The sequence below is a fragment of the Aquarana catesbeiana genome, linkage group LG07 (genome assembly GCF_042186555.1).
Source record: "Aquarana catesbeiana isolate 2022-GZ linkage group LG07, ASM4218655v1, whole genome shotgun sequence".
NCBI lineage: Eukaryota > Metazoa > Chordata > Amphibia > Anura > Ranidae > Aquarana > Aquarana catesbeiana.
Window position 1 is genome coordinate 171,557,142 of NC_133330.1, and position 25,344 is coordinate 171,582,485.

Genomic DNA, 25,344 nt, shown 5'->3' on the forward strand with positions numbered 1-25,344 from the left:
AGTGCATGACCATCTTAAGTTCCAAATTTGGAATGCAGATGTGCCATGACCCACTTGTATTTTCATAACGATATTTCTTGGGCATTATACAAGGCACATGAAAAACCACCTTTTTTCAAGACATGCTAGAGTGATCAGGAATCTTCAAACTACGGCTCTCCAGCTGTTGCAGAACTACTTGATCCATGAGGCATTGTAAAACTCTGACATTCACAGGGATAACTAAGCATTGTAGTTCCTGAACAACTGGAGGGCCGTAGTTTAAAGACCCCTGTGCTAGACCATTATTATACCTCCAGAATTGGGAGTGTGGCATCTACCCAACTTCTCTCTGCTGGTGGACACAAGGACCTACATCTATAGATATATCTATATCTATAGATATAAATATATATCTATATCTATAGATATATATCTATAGATATATATACACACACACACTGAAGCAGGAAGCAATATACATTGGCCCGGAAGTGAATCTGTACACAGGAAGTAGGTGTGTGTTTTGAGGCCAAATCATTTACACAAATACCACCCCATGTAAAAATAAATAAAAAATTATCTTAATTTGCAAATAAGGATCATCACTTCCTCAGAGAACAGTGAGCGGTGCATGATGGTGGGAGAAAATTAGCAGCAGTACAAGCAACGTCCTGGAGGGGCGTGATGTCACTCCTGTGTGCTGGCCGCCACTTCCGGGAACCAGATGTGTGCCACGGGTACATATCTCTGTGCACACAGCAGTTGCGCATCTCACATACACAGCGGTCGCGCATCTAGATGCAGGAACCTAATTTTTAGGGAATTTAATAGTAAAGCAGATTTCCAGGACTTGACTAACAAATGTTTATAGTGAAAGGCAACTGGTGTTTTCTATTAAACAAGGTCTAAATGTGCCATTGACATGCATCACAGTTGAACTTAGGAATGTGTCTTTGCAAAGTTAAACTAAATGAAATCCTTTCTTATTTTTGCTAGGGGATAGAGTGCAGAGGGATTAGGAGTCTTGGCAGTTTGTGGAGATGTCTTCACCTCTAATAGGGTGAAGACACCTCACAAATTTTGCCAGTTTCTCCTTCAGATTTATTCACTTCCTGTCACATACAGGAAGACAAACAGGAAGTGAGGGTAAAACTCTACCAATGTCTTTCCTTGGGGACACACAGGTCAATCTAAATAGTTTCCCCATTAAAAATTGCACTCTAGCATTTTGCTGTGTAGACCCCAAATTATTAGGTATCTTGGACTTTGGGGTTTATTTACTAAAGGCAAATCCACTTTGCACTACAAGTGCACTTGGAAATGCAGTTGCTGGAGAACCGAGGGGGACGTGCAAGGAAAATAAAAAAACAGCATATTTGCTTCTACATGTTTGGATGATAAAATTACCAGTGCTACCCCCCCCAAATTTACAGCGACTACGCTTGTATTGCAGAGTGGATTTGCCTTTAATAAACCCCAAAATACCTAATAATTTGGGGTGTACACAATAAAGTGCTAGGGTGAAATGTGCCTAATGGGGACACTAGTTAGATTGACCTGTGTGTCCCCAAGGAAAGACATTGGTAGGGTTTTACCCTCACTTCCTGTTTGGCTATGTGACAGGAAGTGAAGCCAATTTTCAGGAAAGGGGCACAAAGCCCAACCTAAAAAAGACAAGCAGGGGTTCTAACACTCACTTGGTTTCCCTCAAATGCCCCCAATTAGAATAGGATTGTCTTGAGCTAGATTTTAGCTCAGTGCTCTAAATCAGTGGTTCTCAACCCTGTCCTCATCTACCCCCTACAGGCCATGTTTGCAGGTTTACCTTCATCTTGCACAGATTCTTTAAATCACAGTCAATGACTTGGTATTTTGGACAGCTATTTAGCCAAGATAAATTCCCAAAACATGTCCTGTCAGGTGTACTCGAGGACTGAGGCTGAGAACCACTGTGCTAAATGGAAAATTGAATACTTACCTCTCTGTACTTTTCCTTTCCTGGTTCCTAACCATGGCAGCATACGCACAATCCATGCATATGCTACCAAGAATGCACCAAGAAAGTAGCTTTTAGACAAATCACACCTTTTTTTGTTTTGCCATGCCAATCAGCCTAGTTAAGCTGCAGCTGGTAAATCTGTTGCATGAAACATGTTTGGGGGGGGGGGGGTTAGGTGGAGTGTAAAATGCATTACTTGGATTGAGCATGCATCTGCAAAACAAATTATTAACAAAACACATACAACATAAAAATTTGCTACAAATTTTTTGGTCAACAAAACTGGACTTGGAAAAGAGCAAGGAAAACAAAAAACACATTTATGTTAATTTGAGACACTAACAGAATATGGTTTGGAGGTCTGACCATTTTGCAGAGGAAATCAATAGGAGTTAAAAGGACTGCGCCCACAAATGGACATCTATTAAGGATTTAAACATTAATTAGTCACAACATCTTGAGGAAGATTTTGCAAAATAATGCAGCACAGACAATTAAATCAAAGTGAAAATAACAACCTACAAACAACACAGATTGACAACATCAAAAATATTTCAGTGAAAAATACCCCCCCCAAAAAAAAACTTGCTCTAAAACTTTGTTTTGCAATGACATGAACAAAATACAAAGAGAAAATACATGTGTTACAACTCTATCAGGACTCCCAAATGTAGTCTCTTGCCACGCACGCTCAATCTTGCCTCTTTTCAAGGCAAGGTAAAGAATGCTATCTGCAAGCTTTATATAACATAGGTTTGTGCGGTAATGAGGCAATTGAAAACACATGCACGGTCCATGAAACACACAAAATGCAAGTTCACCCAATGTAGAGACAGAGTTATAAAGTGAGCACATCTGGTAAGGATGTCCTTAAATTACTAACCCAAAAAACACACTCTGAGCATTCCCAGAAAAGTCCAAGTGCTGTTCACACACAAAAAGCACCAAAAAAAAAAAAAATAAAGTCCCTGAGCATGCCCAGACCAACACAAATGCATTTCACACACCAAAAACCACAACAAAAAAACAAAGTCCCTGAGTATGTCCAGAACAACACAAATGCAGCTAGCACAAAATAAGCCACCCCCTGTCCAAAATTAAGCACATCATCCAGCATGCTATAAAATTACAGATGGGACAAACACCCCTGGTCCAGGGGGGAAAACAAAGAGCCTAACATGGGCAAAAGTTATACAACAAATACCATTACAGTATATGGGAACTGACTTGATAATTTTGCGAGTCCCCACTTGACTGGCTTATATTCTAGTTATTGGCCCTAAAATGGGTATAGGGGCCCAGATCCCACCCTGAGGGACATATATCAATGTCACCAATTTGGACAACCCCAAAAACGAAACAAGAAGAAGTGTCTTTAAAAATGCTAAATTGCTTAAAAGCTAGTAACTTGGGGGGGCTTACTCTGCCTGTAAAGTGGTGCATCTGTAGCATGCATCTGAAATACTGCTTCAAAGATGTACGGCTTTAAAGAAAACTTACAAATCTACATTGCAGCTGCAAGATTTTAACTCAAAACAACCCCCCCCCATACCCCAAACCCCTCCCCCAATACATACAAAGCCATTTAAGCCTGTTAAGGCTTAAAATGAGAACCTCCACGTAAAAAATACCACCCCAAACTAAAAAAATATTGGGCCCCTCCCACACACTAACAAACCCCTAGCCAAACACACAGCAAGCCAGCCCATGAAAGGGGGGTGGATGTTTGGGGGAAGGAGGGTCTCGGGGTACCACAAAAGTCAACCACATTGTTCCCATATTCAGGGGGCAAGGGCCTCTTCCACACAACTCTAGGCTGGGGTTGCGGGGGGCTGCAGACAGGGGGCTTTACGAAATATGGAAAACACCTTTAAACTAGTGTGTACAAGGTGCTTTGTGGTTGGTATTGGGCTGAGCCCAACATGCCCCAAAGGCAGCCAGCTATGTTGAGTGCATGTGGCCTTGTATGGTTCAAGAGGGGGTTGGGCGATTGCTCTTCTTGCCCCTTTCCTATCTGGCCCTGTTGTATGCTCTGAAAAAGGATGTGGTTTAGATTGGTGAAGGTAGCTCACAGCCTTTTGAGAATAGAGTGTGGAGTTCCCCTTTAAAAGCAAAAAGCTAGCCCATTGAAATCCAAGGGGTTAGAGGGGGGAGACCAGAGCATTGGAGAATGGAGTGTGGAGTTCGCCTTTAAAAGCAAAAGTTAGCCCGTGGAATTCCAAGGAGTTAGAGGGGGGAGACAAGAGCATTGGAGAATGGAGTGTGGAGTTCCCCTTTAAAAGCAAAAGCTAGCCCAAAGAAATATGCATTAGAGGGGGAAGGTTAAATGCCCTTTTAGGAGGAGCTAGAGGAGAGAGAGTTTTTCCATAATTTTAACAAGGTGCGTGTCACATGTTGGCAACATAACATGCTAACATGACCTGTGTTCAAATCTCCTTCAAAAAAATACATAAAGGTGAACCAGCGTAAAAAAAAAAAAGACAAGTTTAGAGGTTCGCCCGTTCAACCCACACAATTGCGTGTACATTTTGGCCGTGCAGTGAACAAACGCATTTGAACGAGTGCAAGAGCTTGCGCATGCGCACTGCTTACATTGCTCTCACGCAGTTTTAAACGTACTTGCAGGCACAGTAGGCTTTCTTTGAAGAAGTTACTCTCTCATTCTATTTTGGGCATATTTGTTATTTGGGCAGTTGTTACTAAACTTCCTCACATCACCCCATAATATTGGCACCTCCACCTTCTGTTAATATTGAATTGAAGATGACGTGTGCCATGTCCATAGTGGCGCACAGATTGCATTCTCCCATGCGCCAAGATCAGTATAGTATAGTAAATGGGGGATTTGCGCTCTGTTCCCGGCGCACCGTTTCGTAAATATGAAAATGTGCATTGCGCCTCGCCGTGCGCCTCTACTGATGGCACGCGGCATTCGTAAATCAGCACCATTGTCATTATGCCTTTTTATGATTCGTCATATATGTGGCTTGCATTGTAGTATTTTCTTTATTACTATATAGGCATGTTGCCTCACAGCCTTTTTGTTTAGCATCCTTCGCTTGTATTGTAATACACTGCTTGACCTTCAATAAAAATGTATTGGAAAAGAAGTACTTACTTGCCATCCACAGCATCAAATATTTTCACTTGAATTTGTAGCTCATAAAGGCTGCGCAGCATCCGGACACGCCGATCTTGGCGACGTTTTAAATTAATCATGAAAACCTATTTATGAGAAGTAAGACATAAATAAGTTATATAGATGTTTTCTGTTTTCAAACATATACTGTACATGCACTTAGTAATATTTTTATTTATGAAAGTGATATATGTAAGTGTAAGAAAGCTTAGCTACAACCATTTCTATGTGTACAGTGACACACAATTATTGCAACAGAGGCCTAGTGACCAAAAGTATGACAACAGATGAGCAGGTCTCCACTGTACTCAAGCTTGCCCATAGAATCTATGCAAATGATGTGTGAATGAGTAAGAGACATATAAATATTGTGATAGCAGTCGTTTATGGCTTGGAAAATACGTTTTCAGGACTGCATGTAAAAAGTATTGTCTTTCCTATATTATCCTGGTCAAAGACTATGCCTTGTTTTGTAGCTCTATGCCAACTGTTGCATGCATTTCTATTATAGTAACATACACTGAAAAGAAGACATATCTAATAAGCTTAAAATAATCTATCATTACATCTGTCACTTCAGTGGAAGAGGGGAATTAACCTCCCTGGCGGTATGATTATGTCAGATTTTTGCATCTCAAAGCGGTACATTGATTTGCATGGAAATTTGGCGTTTTATATTGTAGGCCTGTAATTCTTAGGAATAACACACTTAAATCTGTCCAAACAAGAATCTAGTAAACATCTGTGTGATAAAGTTTGAAACACAAAATCATAAATTATAATATAATAAATAACTATAAAAAATTATAACAAATAATAATATAATAATAATAAAATGTATTCAATAATGTAATCAAATCAAAAACACTGAAAATTGCTCAGTAGCAGAATTGTCGCTGTCATTTCTTTCAGTGTTTGCTGACGAATTTCCCCACTAATCACTATCGCTCAATTCTGCAAGTGATTCTAATTTACTATCGTTGTTTTCCAGCTGGTCTAAAACAGACATAAAGGGACGCTTTTTGGTTGCCATGGACAATCTCAGGATTCCAAACAGAAAGAACAGTATATATAATATAAAAGTGCAGGCAGGACACTGGACAAAGCACTAGGAACAAAAGGGATGTGAAATTATTTGATACAGTAATGTAATCTGTATGATTACAGTGTACTGTATGTGTTTTGTCTTATGCACTTTTTGATTTTGGCGCCGACTCCGTCCCCGTGCGTCGCAACTCTTACAGGGAACGGAGCCCGGCACACACTACATCGGGTGAAGCACACTGCCCACACACACTGCGGGGAGACATTGCAGGATCCTGTGGACAAGGTAAGTAACTTTCCCAGGATACTGCGATGCAATCCCGAGTGTGGCTCGGGGTTACCGCTTTTGGTAATGAAAATTCACTCCGAGCCACGCACGGGATTACCGATAGGAAGGTTAATTCTCAGTCAGCGCTAGATCACCTGGTATGTAAACCTACAGGACTGTATGTTGTTGCTGGAGTCCTTTAGTAGTCCTCAGTCCCGGTTCACATATATGCGATGCGGGAACCAGTGCCATTCCAGTGCGGATTCCCGCATCGCATGTCACCTGCCGGCGGTTCACACTGTGAACCTCTGCGGGTGTCAATGCTAAGTTAATGACACCCCCAGATCGGTTCGCAGATCGCAGTGTGAACTGCCAAATGGTGCAGGAATCGAATTGCATGGGTGTGAACACCTACTACTACGAATAATAATAATAATAATAAATGTATTAATAAATGTAAAATCAATACACAAATAAATAAAAATAATTATAAATAAATACAATAAATGAATACTATGCAATAATAAATAAATAATAATATAAATAACCCTTAAAAAAAATAAATAATAATAATAAATAAACACTCAACCCTAACACAAAATAATTTAATTATTATTAGTATTATTATCAGTATTAGTATTAATAATAATAAACATTATTATTATTATTATCATCATTTTTTTGTTTGGGTTTGGGAGTTTATTATTATTGTATTATTATTACTGTTATTATTATTGTTATTAATAATAATTGAATTCATATTATTTTTAGGGTTAGGGGTTATTTATTACTTATTTATTACATAGCATTAATTTATTTTTTTTATTTATTATTTATTTATGATGATTTTTAGTTATTTGTGTATTTATTTTACCTGTATTTATTCATATATTATTTAAAAAAAAAATACATCTTTTTTATCTGAGCAGAAAATCGCAACAAAGCACGCGTCACAGTGCGCAAAAGCACACAAAAACTTGCAAATCGCACGTTTCCATTAATTTCTATGGGAAAACAAACACGCCAAAAACACACAAATCTGCCCAATCTGAGCTACAAAAAAAGCTCCAGAACTTTTTTGAGCTTCAGGCATTTGGCTTCAGGCGACTTGGAGTGGAGACATAACCCACTTCAAAGCGAATAATTAATTTTTTTCTATCCTTCAGCGTTTTTGAGCTTTGAGCTTCAAGCTACAAAACGCTTAGATGTGAATGGGGCCTCATTGCCAAGTTTTTGTTCCTACATTCTTGGCTCTGTTTCCTCGCTTGTTGGACTCTTGGTTTGACTGCTCTGACCATTGCTGTGCTTCTGACTATGTTTCTGCTCATTTCTCTTTGTGTTGGTTCTCAGCTTCAACTGCCCTAGCAGTGACTTTTGACTTCTCATCTTGACTGAGAAATGGCCTGCTTGTTAATAATCGATACAGTATGTGGAAAATCATGCAATTCAGGGATCTAAACTATGTTGATTCATAAATTGTAAGATTCTTCACAGACAGGACAAGTCTGCATCAGTATATTTAAACAAATACAATGCTCAGGATTTTCCTGCATTGCAAATGGATTCACTAATCCATACAGACCTTAGACCACTACCGCCCAAAGTTCCTCCACCCCAAATTCGCTCATCCATGTCTTTATGGGCCTTGGTTTGTGTACGGGTCCAAATCATTTGGTGGAAGCGGGGATTATGGAGTGGGGTTGTTTTTCAGGGGTTGGGCTTGGCCCCCTAGTTCCAGTGAAAGGAACTCTTAAGGCGTCAGCATACCAAGACATTTTGGACAATATCATGCTCCCAACTTTGAGGGAACAGTTTGGGGATGGTCCCTTCCTATTCCAACATGACTGCGCACCAGTAAACAAATTAAGGTCCATAAAGATATGGATGAGTGCGTTTGGGATGAAGAAACTTGACTGGCTTGCACAGATTCAACCTCAACCTGATAGAACACCTTTGGGATGAATTAGAGCGGAGACTGCGAGCCAGGCCTTCTCGTCCATATCAGTGCCTGACCTCACAAATGCGCTTCTGGAAGAATGGTCAAACTTTACCATAGACATACTCCTAAACCTTGTGGAAAGCCTTCCCAGAAGAGTTGAAGCTGTTATAGCAGTAAAGGGAGTGCCAACTTAATATTGAAAGCCTACAGACTAAGACTGGGGTGCCATTAAAGTTCATGTACATGTAAAGGCAGGTGTCCCAATACATTTGGTAATATAGTGTATTTCTCAGTTGTGGTCATTGAGGGCAGGTCAAAAAAAAATTGAAAAAAACACACACACACAAAAAGCTAGTGTGAAACTCAGCGCTAAAAAAACAATGGTTGTAAGAGTGGTAAGGGACCAACTTGAATCTAGTTAGTTATAAAAAGAACATCTAGAAAATAAAAGATGTGAAGAAAAAATGCAAGAGAGTAAATCTTGATAAAAAGTTCTAGGGGGTGGATCCCTTTAAGTATGTCTCATATCTCTATGCTGCGAGGCTGCTTCAGGTGCAGGCTGGGAACCCGGAGACTGTGAGAAATAGGAAGCAGGAGAAAGAAAGAGAAGCACCAGGGAAATCCTAGTCCAGCATTATATGGTTTTATCGAAAAGCAAAGTTGAACCAATATAAAGTGCACTCACATAGTGCTCAGTAGTTGGGGGGGAACAGAACCACCGCCGAATCCCTGGGATGTTGAAGCCACAAGCGCCTTGTATCAGCGGGGGAGCTGAAGCTTTGAGGGACCTCTGGAGGACGCCTGCTGGGTAACTCGGCTTGGAGGTGATCCGGAGCTCTCACGCTGGGGAGCCGCCTACCGCTGTGTTTGGACAATCAGAACGCATTGGTTGGGTATTGGAAATGGGTAAAGGCAGTAATAACATCAAAGTGCAGATGTAGGTTATAATAATGCAGATTATAACCTTCATCTGCACTTTGATGTTATTACTGCCTTTACCCATTTCCAATACCCAACCATTCTCTCATTTATTAACTTTTTTTTTACTTAATTTAATTTCAAATATAATTTTTATTTTTACTTTTATTTTTATTTTTATCTTTATTTCCATTTCATTTTTTCTTTCTTCTTTTTTCATTTTTTCTGTCATATATATATACATTTTTACATCATCGTTTTCCAATACATTTTCCTCCACCATTTTTTAAATAATTTTTTATAACGATTTTATATTTAAGTTGCATGTGTACATGACAGTACACATGCAGGTATACAATAACTCAAAAGTACACCTCTCACATTTTTGAAAATATTTTATTATATCTTTTCATTTGACAACACTGAAGAAATGCCTGACGAAGGGGTCCTGCGTGATTACGAAACGTTGCACTCTCCTTGTGTTGCGATCATGCAATAAATAATCCATTTGGATGCTACTTTGTGTCGATCCATGGTGTGCTGGCAAATATCTACTTTGTGACTTGAACCAGTATCCAGCTGGTTGTTCCTGCAGCACCTAAACTTTGAGAGCTTATCCTGGAACGTGTGCGATGGAAATATGAAGTATAACACTTTGCTACAATGTAAAGTAGTGAGTGTACAGATTGTATAACAGTGTAAATTTGCTGTCCCCTCAAAATAACTCATACAGCCTTTAATGTCTAAACCACTGGCAACAAAAGCGAGTACACCCCTAAGTGAAAATGTCCAAATTGGGCCCAATTAACCATTTTCCCTACCCAGTGTCATATGACTTGTTAGTGTTACAAAGTCTCAGGTGTGAATGGGGAGCAGGTGTGTTAAATTTGGTGTTATCGCTCTCACTCTCTCATACTGGTCACTGGAAGTTCAACATGGCACCTCATGGCAAGGAACTCTCTGAGGATCTGAAAAAAAAGAATTGTTGCTCTACATAAAGATGGCCTAGGTTATAAGAAGATTACCATGACCCTGAAACTGATCCGCAGCACGGTGGCCAAGACCATACAGCGGTTTAACAGGACAAGTTCCACTTAGAACAGGCCTCGCCATGGTCGACCAAAGAGGTTGAGTGCACATGTTCAGCATCATATCCAAAGGTTGTCTTTGGCAAATAGACATTTGAGTGCTGCCAGCATTGCTGCAGAGGTTGAAGGGGTGGGGGGTCAGCCTGCCAGGGCTCAGACTATATGCCGCACACTGCATCAAATTGGTCTGCATGGCTGTCGTCCCAGAAGTAAGCCTCTTCTAAAGATGATGCTCAAGAAAGCCCGCAAACAGTTTACTGAAGACAAGCAGACTAAGGACATGGATTACTGGAACCATTTTCTGCGGTCTGAGGAGACCAAGATAAACTTATTTGGTTCAGATGGTGTCAAGCGTGTGGCGGCAACCAGGTGAGGAGTACAAAGACAAGTGTGTCTTGCCTACAGTCAAGCATAGTGGTGGGAGTGTCATTGTCCAGGTCTGCATGAGTGCTGTCGGCACTGGGGAGCTACAGTTCATTGAGGGAACCATGAATGCCAACATGTTCTGTGACATACTGAAGCAGAGCATGATTCCCCTCTCTTTGGAGACTGGGCCACAGGGCAGTATTCCAACATAATAACGACCCCAAACACGCCTCCAAGACTACCACTGCCTTTTTAATAAAGCTGAGGGTAAAGGTGATGGACTGGCCAAGCATGTCTCCAGACCTAAACCCTATTGAGCATCTGTGGGGCATCTTCAAATGGAAGGTGGAGGAGCGCAAGGTCTATAACATCCACCGGCTAACGTGATGTCGAAATGGAGGAGTGGAAGAAGACTCCAGTGGCAATCTGTAAAGCTCTGGTAAACTCAATTCCCAAGAGGGTTAAGGCAGTACTAGAAAATAATGGTGGCCACACAAAATATTAACACTTTGGGCCCAATTTGGACATTTTCACTTAGGGGTGTACTCACTTTTGTTGCCAGTGGTTTAGACATTAATGGCTGTGTGTTGAGTTATTTTGAGGGAATTTGCACTGTTATACAAGCTGTACACTCACTACTTTACATTGTAGCAAAGTGTCATTTATGTTGTCACATAAAAAGATTATAATAAAATATTTACAAAAATGTGAGGAGTGTACTCACTTTAGTGAAATACTGTATACCCCATCCTTTTTAAAAAATATATATGTATTTTGCAATACAATTTTTTTACATCTTAGACTTGTATATTTAGAACACATATTTAAATAAACAGATGTGTAAATAATCACTCTATGTGAACCACTGACCCATCAAAGCGGCGCTGTTCTCAAACAACTAAATAATAAATAAATGTCTTTGTAAAGTGCAAGCAAGAAAATGCAGGCAAAAAATTCCAGCAAAGACACATAACAAGGAACTTGGTCTGAAGTCTCCAGCTGAGTATAACGAATAAGAGTAGCAGATCTGATGAGTGCACCTTTCACCATCTGTTAAGACACCCCGTGCTGCACACACCCCCGCAAGGGGTTCTAACTCACCGGAACCAAAAGGTTAATAGCCCTTGGGTAATATCCTCACCCGAGGTCCTCCAGGGTAGGTGGTCAAAGTACAGCAACAATGTCCACCTCTCCTCCTGGAAGTCAGCTGGTGACATGATCTTCTGCCCCCGAGTCCTCTCCTCCTGTCAGGTCCTGGCTCCAACACAGGCCTAGTGGCAGAGCATACCGAGAATGCCACAATCTCCCGCCGTAAGGTGGCAGCAGGACCCTGGAACCTGGGGCCGGGCACAGCCTCAGAGGGAGCTCAGCTCTCGATCATCTGTGCCTGGGTGGGTGGGGCGATTGGCGGATCCTCTGCTCTCCTGTGCTGTGTTTCCTTTGCTGTGTGCACTGGGCTGCAGCAACATGCCAGGCATGTTGCTGCAGCCCAGTGCACACAGCAAAGGAAACACAGCACAGGAGAGCAGAGAGAGAACAGAGCGGAGGGAGGATCCGCCCATTGCCCCACCCACCCACTAGGCCTGTGTTGGAGCCAGGACCTGACAGGAGGAGAGGACTCGGGGGGCAGAAGATCATGTCACCAGCTGACTTCCAGGAGGAGAGGTGGACATTGTTGCTGTACTTTGACTACCTACCCTGGAGGACCTCGGGAGTAATCAGAGTGAGGATATTACCCAAGGCCTATTAACCTTTTGGTTCCGGTGAGTTAGAACCCCTTGCGGGGTGTGTGCAGCACGGGGTGTCTTAACAGATGGTGAAAGGTGCACTCATCAGATCTGCTACTCTTATTCGTTATACTCAGCTGGAGACTTCAGACCAAGTTCCTTGTTATGTGTCTTTGCTGGAATTTTTTGCCTGCATTCTCTTGCTTGCACTTTACAAAGACATTTATTTATCAGTCATTGTTTGTGACTGAGAACAGCACCACTTTGATGGGTCAATTGTTCACATAGAGTGATTATTTACACATATGTTTATTTAAAGTTTGTTTTTTGTTAAGTGGCTGCTGAGAGACATCTCATTTTGTAATTTGTTGATATCAGGTTAAATCACTGCTGTTTAATATATCTCCATCTTCATATACCTAATATCCCTAAGCACTGAGATAGGAGAATTGTGGTAGGGTGAACTGTCTCCTTTTTTTGTTTATAGAACACATATTTACTTCATATGAAAGCTTACTCCCACTACCATTACTTCTTTTCACATTTTTACTTCATATGAAAGCTTAGTCCCACTACCATTACTTCTTTTTACTTTGTACATTGTTTTTTATATACAGTTGTGCTCATAAGTTTACCTTATGATTTCTTGGCCATTTTATTCAGATATACTGTGGCACAATGGCTCTCCTGGGTGAAATCCAATACTGGTACGTCCTACCCTTTTTCGCCCACCAGAGGGCGCGTGCGTGCGCCGGCTGCACAGTGGGGGACCTGATGCGCGTGGCCGGCGGGCACGATATAAAAATGATATGGCTCCTCTCCTAGTCAATCCTATCCCCATACAGTTAGAACACAGTGAGGGAACACACAATTAACCCCTTGATCACCCCCTAGTGTTAACCCCTTCCCTGCCAGTGACATTTACACAGTAATCAGTACATTTTTAAGGCACTGATCGCTGTATAAATGACAATGGTCCCAAAAAAGTGTCAAAAGTCTCCGATCTCTCCATTGCAGTGTAGCAGTACCGCTAAAAATCACAGATCACCGCCATTACTAGTAAAGAAAATAACAATAATAATAAAAATGCCATAAAAATGCCATAAATCTTTCCCATTATTTGCAGACGCTATAACTTTTGCGCAAACCAATCAATATTTGCTTATTGCGATTTTTTTAACAAAAATTTGTAGAAGAATATATATTTATTATAGCAAAAAGTAAAAAATATTGTTTTTTTTTTTTAATTGTAGCTCTATTTTTGTTTATAGCGCAAAAAATAAAAACTGCAGAGATGATCAAATTCCACCAAAAGAAAGCTCTATTTGTGGGAAAAAAAGGACACATATTTCATTTGGGGACAGCATCAAACAACCGCGCAATTGTCAGTTAAAGCGGTGCAGTGCCAAATTGTAAAAAGTGCTCTGGTCAGGATGGGGTAAAATCTTCCAGGGCTGAAGCGGTTAAAGGTAACCATCCTCACCTGTGATCTGTTTGCTTGTAATTAGTGTGTATGTATAAAAGGTCAATGAGTTTCTGGACTCCTGACAGACCCTTGCATCTTTCATCCAGTGCTGCACTGACGTTTCTGGATTCTGAGTCATGGGGAAAGCAAAAGTATTGTCAAAGGATCTGTGGGAAAAGGTAGTTGAACCTTATAAAACAGGAAAGGGATATAAAAAGATACCCAAGGAATTGAGAATGCCAATCAGCAGTGTTCAAACTCTAATCAAGAAGTGGAAAATGAGGGGTTCTGTTGAAACCAAACCACGGTCAGGTAGACCAACTAAAACTTCAGCCACAACTGCAAGGAAAATTGTTCGGGATGCAAAGAAAAACCCACAAATAACTTCAGGTGAAATACAGGACTCTCTGAAAACATGTGGTGTGGCTGTTTCAAGATGCACAATAAGGAGGCACTTGAAGAAAGATGAGCTGCATAGTCGAGTCGCCAGAAGTAAACCCTCACTACGCAAATGCCATAAAGTATCCCACTTACAATATGCCAAACAGCACAGAGACAGGCCTCAAACCTTCTGGCACAAAGTCATTTGGAGTGAGGAGACAAAAATTTAGATTTTTGGTCACAACCATAAATGCTTTCCTATTGTGAAACACGGAGGTGGATCGCTGATCTTTTGGGGATTTGCGAGCTGCAAAGGCGCAGGAAATTCAGTCAAAATTTATGGCAAGATGAATGCAGTATGTTATCAAAAAATACTGGAGGAACATTTGCATTCATCAGCCAGGAAGCTGCACATAGGACGTACTTGGACATTCCAACATGACAATAAACCAAAACACAAGGCCAAGTCGACCTGTCATTGACTACAGCAGAATAAAGTGGAGGTTCTGGAGTGGCCATCTCAGTCTCCTGATCCCAGTATCATTTTCTGTCCCTGTTCCTTTCAAGGGAATGTTCTTACAGATGTGCTGTTTGGGACAATGTACTGTATGTATTGTATGAAAAAAGCCAGTAGAGATATGCATTTAGCACCTGTAAGGTATGGTAGTGTTAAACACTTAAAGTTGAAACATTAAAACAATGTTTACAATAGACAATAGAATTGCATTAATATATTTAAGTTTATTTGAGATTATAGTGCTACATCTACTAGTCCAATACTTCATACAGAGCCCCTCACCATTTTTTTATTCCTGATTTAGACCTGCTCAAATATGCAGAGGAGAATTAATTTCTAAAGACAGATCATTTTTTAAACATATTTATTCTGGGTGTGTAATATTTTAGAGCCATGGAGACTACATAAAAAGTGTTCTTTTTATTTTAGGAAAGGCCACTGTTTTACTGGAATTCCTTGGATTTATGCTATGTAGTCAGTTTAGAAGCAAATAGTAATTAGAGATGTAGTTTATGCTTAGTGAGCAGGGGGTGAAAACTTTAAGTGTCTTTGTGATCTTTAGATCCAAAGAAAAGAGCCGCATAAATTCCTTAATTTAGTCCTGGAACACCTGAGGGTTATCATTCAAGACTGTAAACAGCAACTAGACAATTAGTAGAACAATGTTCTTAATCTTTGGCACAAATCCTGCTCATTAATTTTAACAATGTTTCGTTGTTAACCTCAAAGAGGCCTCTGTAACCTACATAGATCTTGAAGCCTTGTGTTTTCAAAACTCAAGTTAACTAGTAGACACAACAGTTCCTTGTTCCTGCATTTGTACATATAATTGCAAAACTGCTTTCTTAGACCCAAAGTCTGCATCCTTGAAAACATTCTGTGTACAACACTATACAATGAACATGGTAATCTGCAATACACATTAGGGAACTATCAAACCCTTTTGTGAAGAAGCTTGAATGTGATCCAACCAATTCTTGTAGAAGACTTTTCCACATCTTTACTACTTTACAACAAGGAACCCCATTAACAGCTAGAGATTAAGCCTCTTCTCCTCTGTGCAAGGGGTACCATTTTACCACTTTACCTTATAACACCAATAAGAATGATCCTGTGATTATAGCAAACAGATTCTTTCACTTAGGATTCAGGAAGGAGGAGGGGACAGGAATGCATGTAGCACGTAACTGAGCTGAAGATTTTTTACATAAGAGTTTCACTATTACCTAAATTTTAAATTACTCCCTCACCTGCATCCTAAGCCTTAAGCTACCACTTAGCCCCATGCACCCTAACCCTAATCTTAACCTTAACCTTATATCCCTAACACTTGACTGTATCACTAAACCTACCCCCTAACATTACATTTACACTTTGAGCACTGCACTTCGATCAGCAGGGGATCTGTGAGATGATCCCCTGCTGATTGGAGCCCCGCTGCAAATGGGAATTTTCCCATTTCCGTTTTTGCAGGGTGTACACAGACAGAGCCCGCTCCGCTCTATGGGAAACCAGTGTCCGTTTACACCAGACTACCCTCCGATCTGCTCTGCCTAAACGGAAGAGGACCTTTGTTTTGTTTTTTTAGCGGACCTGATTGGACCCAGAGATAGGCAGGTGTAAACAACACCTGCCTGTCCTTAGGAATGCATGAACCTTCCGATCAAGTCCACTTGAAAAACTGACAGGCAGAGCTGATTGGAACTCCATTGTAAAACAATCCTTTCAACAACAAAGCCAATCTATTAGCCCAAGCCTGGACTAATTTCAAAGTCAGCTCCAAAAGTCTAGAAACCAACAACAATGCACGTTTGTTCTGACATATTTTTAATCCTCCCGAAGCCCAACTCTAGGAAATGGGAAAATTCCCATTTGCAGCGGGGCAGCGCCCGAACTGCAGGGGTCAGCTGCTCATTTGGGTTTAGGGGGCATGGAAAAGGCTCCTCCACTTCTTCATGTTGCTAGGCCAGTCCCTGCAGCATGTTCTCCCCCATGCTTCAGAGTTTAGGGTGCTGAGGTCATAAAGACTGATGCAGGGTTCATATATCTGATTGGGTAAGTAAAAGTGTTTTTACCCTCACCTAGACATAAACAAGCAGTTAACCCTTGCAGAGTGGGAGCATCCCCACTGCAAGGGAGATGTTTTAGATTTCCTGGAGTTTGGCTTCATAGCAGTCATGTATACAATTCTCCCCTTATTATTAACCCCTGGCTCTAGTGGGTACTGCTTGTGAAAATGGAATTGATTTACTGAAGGCTGTTCACTTTATAAGGGAATGTTGCCTTAGCTTAGTGAAAGTGGTGAAAATTCACTTTGCAAAGAATATCCAATCATTTTTGCTTGCATGATTCCCTTGCAAAGGGAACATTTCTTTACAACGTGAAAAAGCCTATTTGCTTATAGTAAAAAACCCCACAGTAGTTATTGGATATTGTTAGCATATTGGTATTCAATCATTTCAAAGCTATTCCACTCAGGCTTTTTTCAATGTCATTACAGGTGAGGGGGGCGTGCTCAAGATGTTATTAAGAGAAAACGCACATTAGAGAGGCTTTGCACACCGAACCTGATTCCTCATCCTGTGGTGAGACCGTTCTACCCCTTGTCCCCCTGGCTTTTCCCCATTCATCCCTAGGAGCCAGGCCTGAAGGGTGAGGGCCCTGTTGCAGCCAAGTGGGAGTGGCTGCTGAACCCTAGGACTGGGGCGAGGATCACAGACAGCCTCGCCATTCTAGTTAGTGAGGCAGCATGTCTATTAAAACTGATCGGGAGCCACTGCTGAATTCGGGGAATGACAGGGCTCACAGGCAACTACACTAGCTTGGCCAGTAAGATAGAGTGCTTATTACAACAAGTACTGTTTTTTTATTCCTGGATTTCTGCTGTGGGGCCATGCCCAGGGTGAAGCGTGTCCCACCATTCTGCCGCACAGAAACCAGTGTTACACATGAATCAGTAAGAGTTCCTAGCAGCTGTGCCATTTCAGTACACACGGCCACTTAGACTGCTTCTCAGGGAATAGTAGCTTGACTCGCCAATTTCACTGCGGTTATGGCAACCATCTCCACGTGTCAAACGGCTCTGACTTCCAAAATAGACCACCTCCAATCAGACATCGGTCTGACAATTAGGGACTTGGATTAATTCCAGGAATTACCGCATTACAGAGGTGTTTTCACTACGGTAGATAGACAGGGGGACCATAGGTTGATCTCCATACCCTTAAAATCGAGGTCTGCTACTTAGAGGCATAGGTTGAGGATGCAGAAAATTGCAATTGCAGAAATAACTTAAGCATTCTGGATCTTCCAGAGGGTGCAGAGAGCTCAGACCTTACTATCTTCACTTAAAATCTGCTGGTGCAACTTCTTCCGAATGCCAAATTCTCTCCCTTTTTTACTGTGGAGAGGGTTCATCATATGCCCATAGCCAGGGGGCAGCCTGGGACACCACCTTGAACTTTCATCTTTAAATTACACATTCAATTACAAATTAAACATTAAAGACTGTGATCTGGTCCTTTGCAAAATCCATTCTCAAGAAGACTTTATTTATTGTAATGCAAAGCTGCTCATATTCCCTGACTACTCAATGGAGGACAGCTGTATTGTGCAAACTACCAGGAAGCACAACTCAGCTTTCCCTGTGCTCTGCATCATGTTACAGAAAGTTGACCATCACATGACACAAGTGCAGTAAAAACTGCGTACCACTTCCTGGTAGTGTACACAGTGCAGCAGGTTGAGTTTAGACATGTAGGACTGAGTGTGAAAGCTCATGTGCATGAAGCTTTGGTCACCAAGGAACTATGGTGACCATGTGCAGCCACGATGAAGCCAAATGTGAAAAATACCAGTACTCCATGCGAATATCTGAATCGTGCTAGAGACATTAGAACATTATATTAAGGCCTAACTCAGGGTATTTAGGAATTAATAAAAAAGTCTCTATCCACCCCCAACCCACACTACTGAAGAAGGATCTACTGCTCATTTTCTTTCATGCATGAGTAATGCACACTAATACTCACTTTAGTCCACAGTCTCATGATCTTCCTCCTTTCCAGTTCTCGGTTGTGATGCAACCTCCCTCTTCTTGTCACTGTATGCCATCATGTAAAGTGCAGAGCAACTGCAGAGGGATAAGACCATGGTAGGAGTGTCCACCAATATTTCATTTGCTGGAGAGGACCTTACTACTAGGCCGGAGAGTAAGGTAAGTACTAGTGCGTGTTACCCATACCCTAGAAGAAAATGAGAACTGGATCCTTCTAAATCAAACTTTAATTATTCCTGTGCTGCCAGATTCTGCCTCTACTGAATTATGTTTTAAGTTCGTATAAGCTGCTAAGTGCAGTCCTTATACTAAATACTGTATATTAAGCACAAATACCTTGGCTGTGACAGTGATTCATAACATACTTATTGCACACCAACTCTCCCTGAGAGAATATAGTACATGCAAAAAAACAGTTACCTTACTTCTGGTCTAATTTAATTACGTTAATTTTCTTGAAAAAATATTTAATCTTAAAGTGTCAGACAACTAACCTCATCAAATCCCATCTTGTCCGGAAGTTTAGGTGGCACGTAGACATATCGTGATGTTTCTAGGGGTGGGCGATCAACTAGAAGACAAAAAGGGCAAGTTTACAAAATAGAATTAGAATAAAGATATGCATCTTTTATCATTTAAAAAGCAATATAACTCATAGGACTTGTTATTCAGATTTGGTTATTATGCTTAACATATAAAAAACAATCTGTATCCTCCACATTGTCCTTAGCATTTTGCCTCACTTATTAATGCTCCCATGGAAGAACCAACAACCGAGAAAGAGTGAATAGGGGAAGTTGGCTGATAGACCTGAACAGTTGTTAGGTCAACTGTTGGAGGTGAGGGCAATACCTGCATGGTGCTAGCAGTTACTGAAGAAGTGGAAATTGTTTTAAAAGGCATATTTTCTAAAGAAGAGACAATGTTGGTGTGCACCTGAAAATAATTAATAGTTCATGCAAATATTGGAACTTTTCTCAATTTATTGGTGGATATTGAATGCTTGAATATATATATATATATGTATATAAATATATGTTTTTGTGTATGATTATGCACATGATTTTCGATATATAATTATGCACATGATATTGGATATATGGTAGAATTGTATGGTACTATATATTATATATTTTGTGATTGTCAGCACAGATATGGAGAAAATTCATTAGCGTGGCATCCTTTATTGTATTTATCATCCAATCCTGTACAAACAAAAAAACTGTTTTTTTTTTTTTAACTTGCACCCGATTGGGTATCCTTTTGTAAATCAACCACAATGTGTTTGATTAAGGGTAGATCTCTCACTATTTATTATTTGAGGTAAGACATCCGCTCATTTGCAGTATGTCTCAGAAATACATATGCCTTTGACATTTACAGTTTACAGTTTACAGTCCACCCATTGCAGCACCAACACTTGTGTAAAGGCGTAAACCACACAAAATTTTTAAGTTGGTTGGGCTACTTAATATCACCAAGTGCATACAATGCTTTATATACATCTACTCTTTAAAAATTGACTAAAGCTAGCCATACACTGTAAGATTTCGAAACAGTGTGGATGGAAGAATCTCCCCTGCCAGCTATTGTATTCTGACAACTAGTACCCACAGTTGCTAGAAAACCCAAACAGGGATTGCATCCGAATGAATGCAGCCTCTGTTCAGATGATAATTTTCTGCACTGCTTTTTGGATGTTTAAATAGAAGGATGTCAGGCAAGAGAGTGCCAACAGAGCCATCCACAGGAATGGGCTGAAAATAGATCTGTGTATGGCCAGCCTAAACTGCAGCACATGGATGTGAACTAGCCACACAAGAAAGAAGGGGATTTACTGCCCACATATTTTACAGTCTGAATGTACAATGTACTTAAATGGAATGTACTGTTTAAATTGTTTTAAATAAACATTTAGAAGAGAATAGCTTAATAAAATTGTATAATGTTTTAACATTTTTGTTTATTTTGATACAATTTTAAATAATATATGTAAATAGGGGTAACCATATATGCTTGTTAGATATCCAGGCTCTGCTTCCTGCTGCACAACGGTTGTGCTTTACTGCTCCTTCTAACCATGCAAGCTTATGAGTCAGCCAGAATTGAAAATAATGCATTCTGTGTGGCTGATATTTTAGAGAGTAGTTTACAAAATGAGTGAAACTTCCCTCTGTGGGCTAAACTACAAATCTCCATATGCCATGTCAGAACATAAATCAAACGTTGCACTACATGACTAATGGCCTCCTACCGCATGCTAAAATGCGGTTTTAAACTTTAGGGGAAAAAAGGCTGTCGTACTGCAGGGGGTGATATCAGCATGCTTCCAGCCAGATCCCGTGGAATGCCAAGTAGCCCAAATTACATGAGATCCAGCATTTTGGCATGGTGGAGAGAACCTGAGTAAATAATTGGACCTTACATTTTTTTAGTGCAGAACTCACTAAAAAAATTTCAACTTCTATTCAATTAAGAAAACCCTTGCACTACATAATTGTTGCTAATCTAACAAATAACTTCTAAGCAAAAACTGTGCGTGGTCTGCCGGGCCTTATTTTGTTTTGAATGTGTAAAAGTTGTCAATCTTCATTACAGTAGCACCATGCTGGAAAATCATTGGCACATGTTAACTATGAAATATCACTGGTTCTCCTGTTTAATTATCAAAGAACTGCCTTCTTGTTTTCCCCACAAGTAAACACAATAAGTGTGTTTACAGGATGAGCTTTTACTTGACATGAGTTTACATATTTGTGGAGTAAGCATTACAAGTTCATTATGGGTTACATTTTAATGGAGGACCTGTATGGTACACAAATCTCCTAACAAACATACTTTTTATGTTGTATGTAAAAATACATATTATTATTGTCACACATACATTAAAATGCATTATAAAATCATACTCTTAAGCCCTTGGCAAAAATGGGAGGTTCTGTGAACCCTGCTATCTGCCTAATATTCTTCAAGCGGTCCCTGACCCCCAGGATAGGGTAAGTGTACTGCATTGTATGAGGCAACACAGAAGTATTTATTTATTTCATTGCAAAAACTGGATGCCACGGACTGCACAATATGTCAGCAACGCTGTTGCAGCATTCCCCGGCTTGAGGAAAATGGAAAGTAAGAAGTGTGCTATATTCCTCATGCTTATATGTAGAAGTCCTACAAATACACTTACTTTATATACATAAGCCTAATGCACCTAAAATGACTGAAGTAAAGTTATATACCATATTTCCTCTAAGAAGGCATGTCACTTTTCATGTGAAACTGTTTAGTACACAGGATAAAAGTAATTTAACATGTTTGTGGTTAAATAAACATTCCCAGTAGGGATGCAATCACACAGTCCTAGGTCAAATGTCAAGATATGGTTTCAATATTGCTATTCTAGTATACAATTACATTAAATGCATACCCTCCTGGAATTAGATTTTCATGGATTCTACCAAATACCTCATTGAGTTTTGTTAGACAAATGTTCCTGTTCCTGGAGACCAAAAGACTCCCTATACTCACAGAGAATGATTGGAATTACATTTTCTTTCAATAGAAAAACATTGATTAAAATATTTTTTACTGAATTAATGAAAAAGTATAGTGTATTTTTGGTGAACAAATATTGTATCATTACAGTGTTTACATTAAAGTGCAACTGCACTTTTAGTGCACTTTAGGGATGAACCGAAACACCCCCCTGTTCGGTTCGCACCAGAACTTGCGAACAGGCAAAAAATTTGTACAAACACGCGAACACCGTTAAAGTCTATGGGACACGAACATGAAAAATCAAAAGTGCTCATTTTAAAGGCTTATATGCAAGTTATTGTCATAAAAAGTGTTTGGGGCCTGGGTCCTGCCCCAAGGGACATGTATCAATGCAAAAAAAAAGTTTTAAAAACTGCCGTTTTTTCAGGAGCAGTGATTTTGTGAAACAATAAAAATGAAATATTCCTTTAAATATTGTGCCTGGGGGGGTGTTCTTAGTATACCTGTAAAGTAGCACATTTTTTCCATGTTTAGAACAGTACCACAGCAAAATGACATTTCTAAAGGAAAAAATGTCATTTAAAACTACTCCCGGCTGTAATGTATTGTCATGTGCCGGCAATATAGATACAAAACATTGAAAAAAAACAGCTTGGGTTCCCCCCCAGTCTATTACCAGGTCCTTTGGGTCTGGTATGGATATTAAGGGGAACCCTGCACCATAATTTAAAAAAAAATGGCATAGGGGTCGCAATCTGCAGACCGAACTTGTGTTTTTAGTGGAGGAGATGGGCTATTTTTCTCTAATCCCTTGAAGCGCCTGACAACTACCAAAGAGCATAGAAACTCTTATCAGCATGCATCAGCAGCAATATTTTATAAGAATTCTGCTGACCAGCCATGTTTATAGCAGTGGTTATAGGGGGGAACGTCCATTTGCACAGATGTGTGGAGTTTCTTATGTACAGACATGGACAAATTTGTTGGCACCCTTCCAGGTAAAAGAACCACCGACAATTTTCTCTGAAATAACCTTAAACTGACCAAGGTAATTGGACTCCATTATTGCTTATTGCACATTAAATAAAATCAGACTTTGCTTTTAATTTTTGATTCAACAGAATACTTTAAATAACAAAGAATTACATGGACCAAAATTATGAGACTCCTAACCTATTATTTTGTTGTAAAACCTTTAGAGATGATCATTTGCTTTAGCTCTGGATGAGATTTTTGAACCTGCTGACAGATATTTTGGCCCACAGTTCTTGAGAAAACTGTTCTAGCTATATCAGGTTTAAGGTGTGCCTTCTCCAGGTCGAATGTTTTAGCTTATTTCATAGATGTCAGATAAGATTAAGATCAGGGCTCATGGGAAGCCATTTCAGGATAGTCAAATGTTTCGTTCTTTGCCAATCTTGTATGCTTTTAGCTGGGTGCTTTTATCCCATTGGAGAATCCATGACCTGTGACTGAGACAGAGCTTTCTGAAACTGGGCAATATGTTTCACTTTAGAATTACTTGATAGTCTAGAGACCTCATTGTGTCCTGCAATGATTCAAGGCACCGTGTGCCAGATGCTATCAGGCAGCCCCAAAACATAACCAACGTTCTTCTATGTCTCATAAAGATACAGTTTTCTTTTTTCTGAAAGCCTTATTTTTTTTCAAAGAGCTGTATGGGTACCATACAATTTGTCTTGTAGCCAACAGTTTTACATAAACATGTGGTCACCTTTCCCCTGCGGGTTACCCTAGAGCTGGAACTCATCAGAAATCGATGATTTTTACTTATATTCTACTCATTCACTTTTCACTTACTCATTGCTTCTGTAAGGACATGTGCAAAGCCCTCAATGTCATCTTCTAAAGTTTGATATGGTTTAAGAGGTACAGGAAGATATCCATAATGCTCCTTATTGCATATATACATCTGAATTCCTAAAAAAGACAGAGAATCTGTATCAGATGGTAAACAGTTTTAAATATGTAAACATTTGTCCACAAATGATTAGGTTCCTCATAAATTTATGGCATTTTGTGCATTGCAAATGGTAAATGTTCATGCTAAGGGGACAAAATCTTACACCTAGGTGAAACAGATTTAACAAAACAATAACGCCAAAATCTCGTATAATCCGGCAATTGCAATAAAAACCTATCTCAGCTTGTGCTTCAATACATTTATTCCCTAGCTGCCCTTGGGAGGATATTTTGACATTGTATCTCTTTCCAATAGAAGTTCAGATCAACTTCTGTTCTTTTTGAAAATTCTGGCAGGCATCCATGTAGACTTTAAGAGTTTTGTAGCACAATTTCCCTTATACGGCATACACATTACTGGCCACCATTCTGGATAAATTGCATTTTTTTTTATTCTAAGGATCATAACACCAGTCATACTACAATCATAGAGTGCACTTTATAATTCTAATTTTTTTCATCATACCATGGGAGTCTGGGGCTAGACAAGAGTAGACTTAATGATATTCTCGCATTTGTATTTGTTATTACTGTAGCGCTGGTAGATTTTTATCTCTCACTGATAGGTAAATTTAGTGGGTTGCTTATTATAGGAAGTTAGATTTGCCCCTGTTCCAGCTTGGCTGATGTTGCATGCAGTTCCACATTGTGCCGTGGGTGTTGTTGTCATCATCGGCAGGTGTTGGAAAAGCAACGTGTTGAAGCGAATGAGTGCTCCTCTGTCCCGGAGACAACTCAGTGGAGGTGGTCCTCCGAGTTGCATTCTGGGAGAGGGTATTTATGGGACAGACCCCATATTTTAGGGTTTTTTTTCAGCCACCTGCTGGCCCTCCTGGCCGACAGATATGCACTAGGAATACCACCTCGTGGTCCTCCGTTCCGGAGGCCTGTGTCACTGCGGCGTGTGGGTGGGCCCAGAAGCCTGTCTGGGGCCTACCACGGCAGCAGAGGAATGGTCCTGAGCTGTCTATCCTGA

At 40.2% G+C, this 25,344-nt stretch overlaps 1 protein-coding gene across 1 annotated transcript in view; it reads right to left on the reverse strand.

Moving 5' to 3' along the window:
* Positions 1-25,344, reverse strand: part of COLGALT2 (collagen beta(1-O)galactosyltransferase 2) — a 171,499-nt gene that overhangs the window by 37,109 nt on the left and 109,046 nt on the right. The window contains exons 6-8 of the mRNA XM_073592872.1: positions 24,207-24,326; positions 19,385-19,461; positions 5,100-5,206 (exon numbers count right to left, since the gene is read on the reverse strand). Coding sequence (XP_073448973.1) covers positions 5,100-5,206; positions 19,385-19,461; positions 24,207-24,326 — 304 coding nt within the window. The remainder of the gene's footprint in view (positions 1-5,099; positions 5,207-19,384; positions 19,462-24,206; positions 24,327-25,344) is intronic.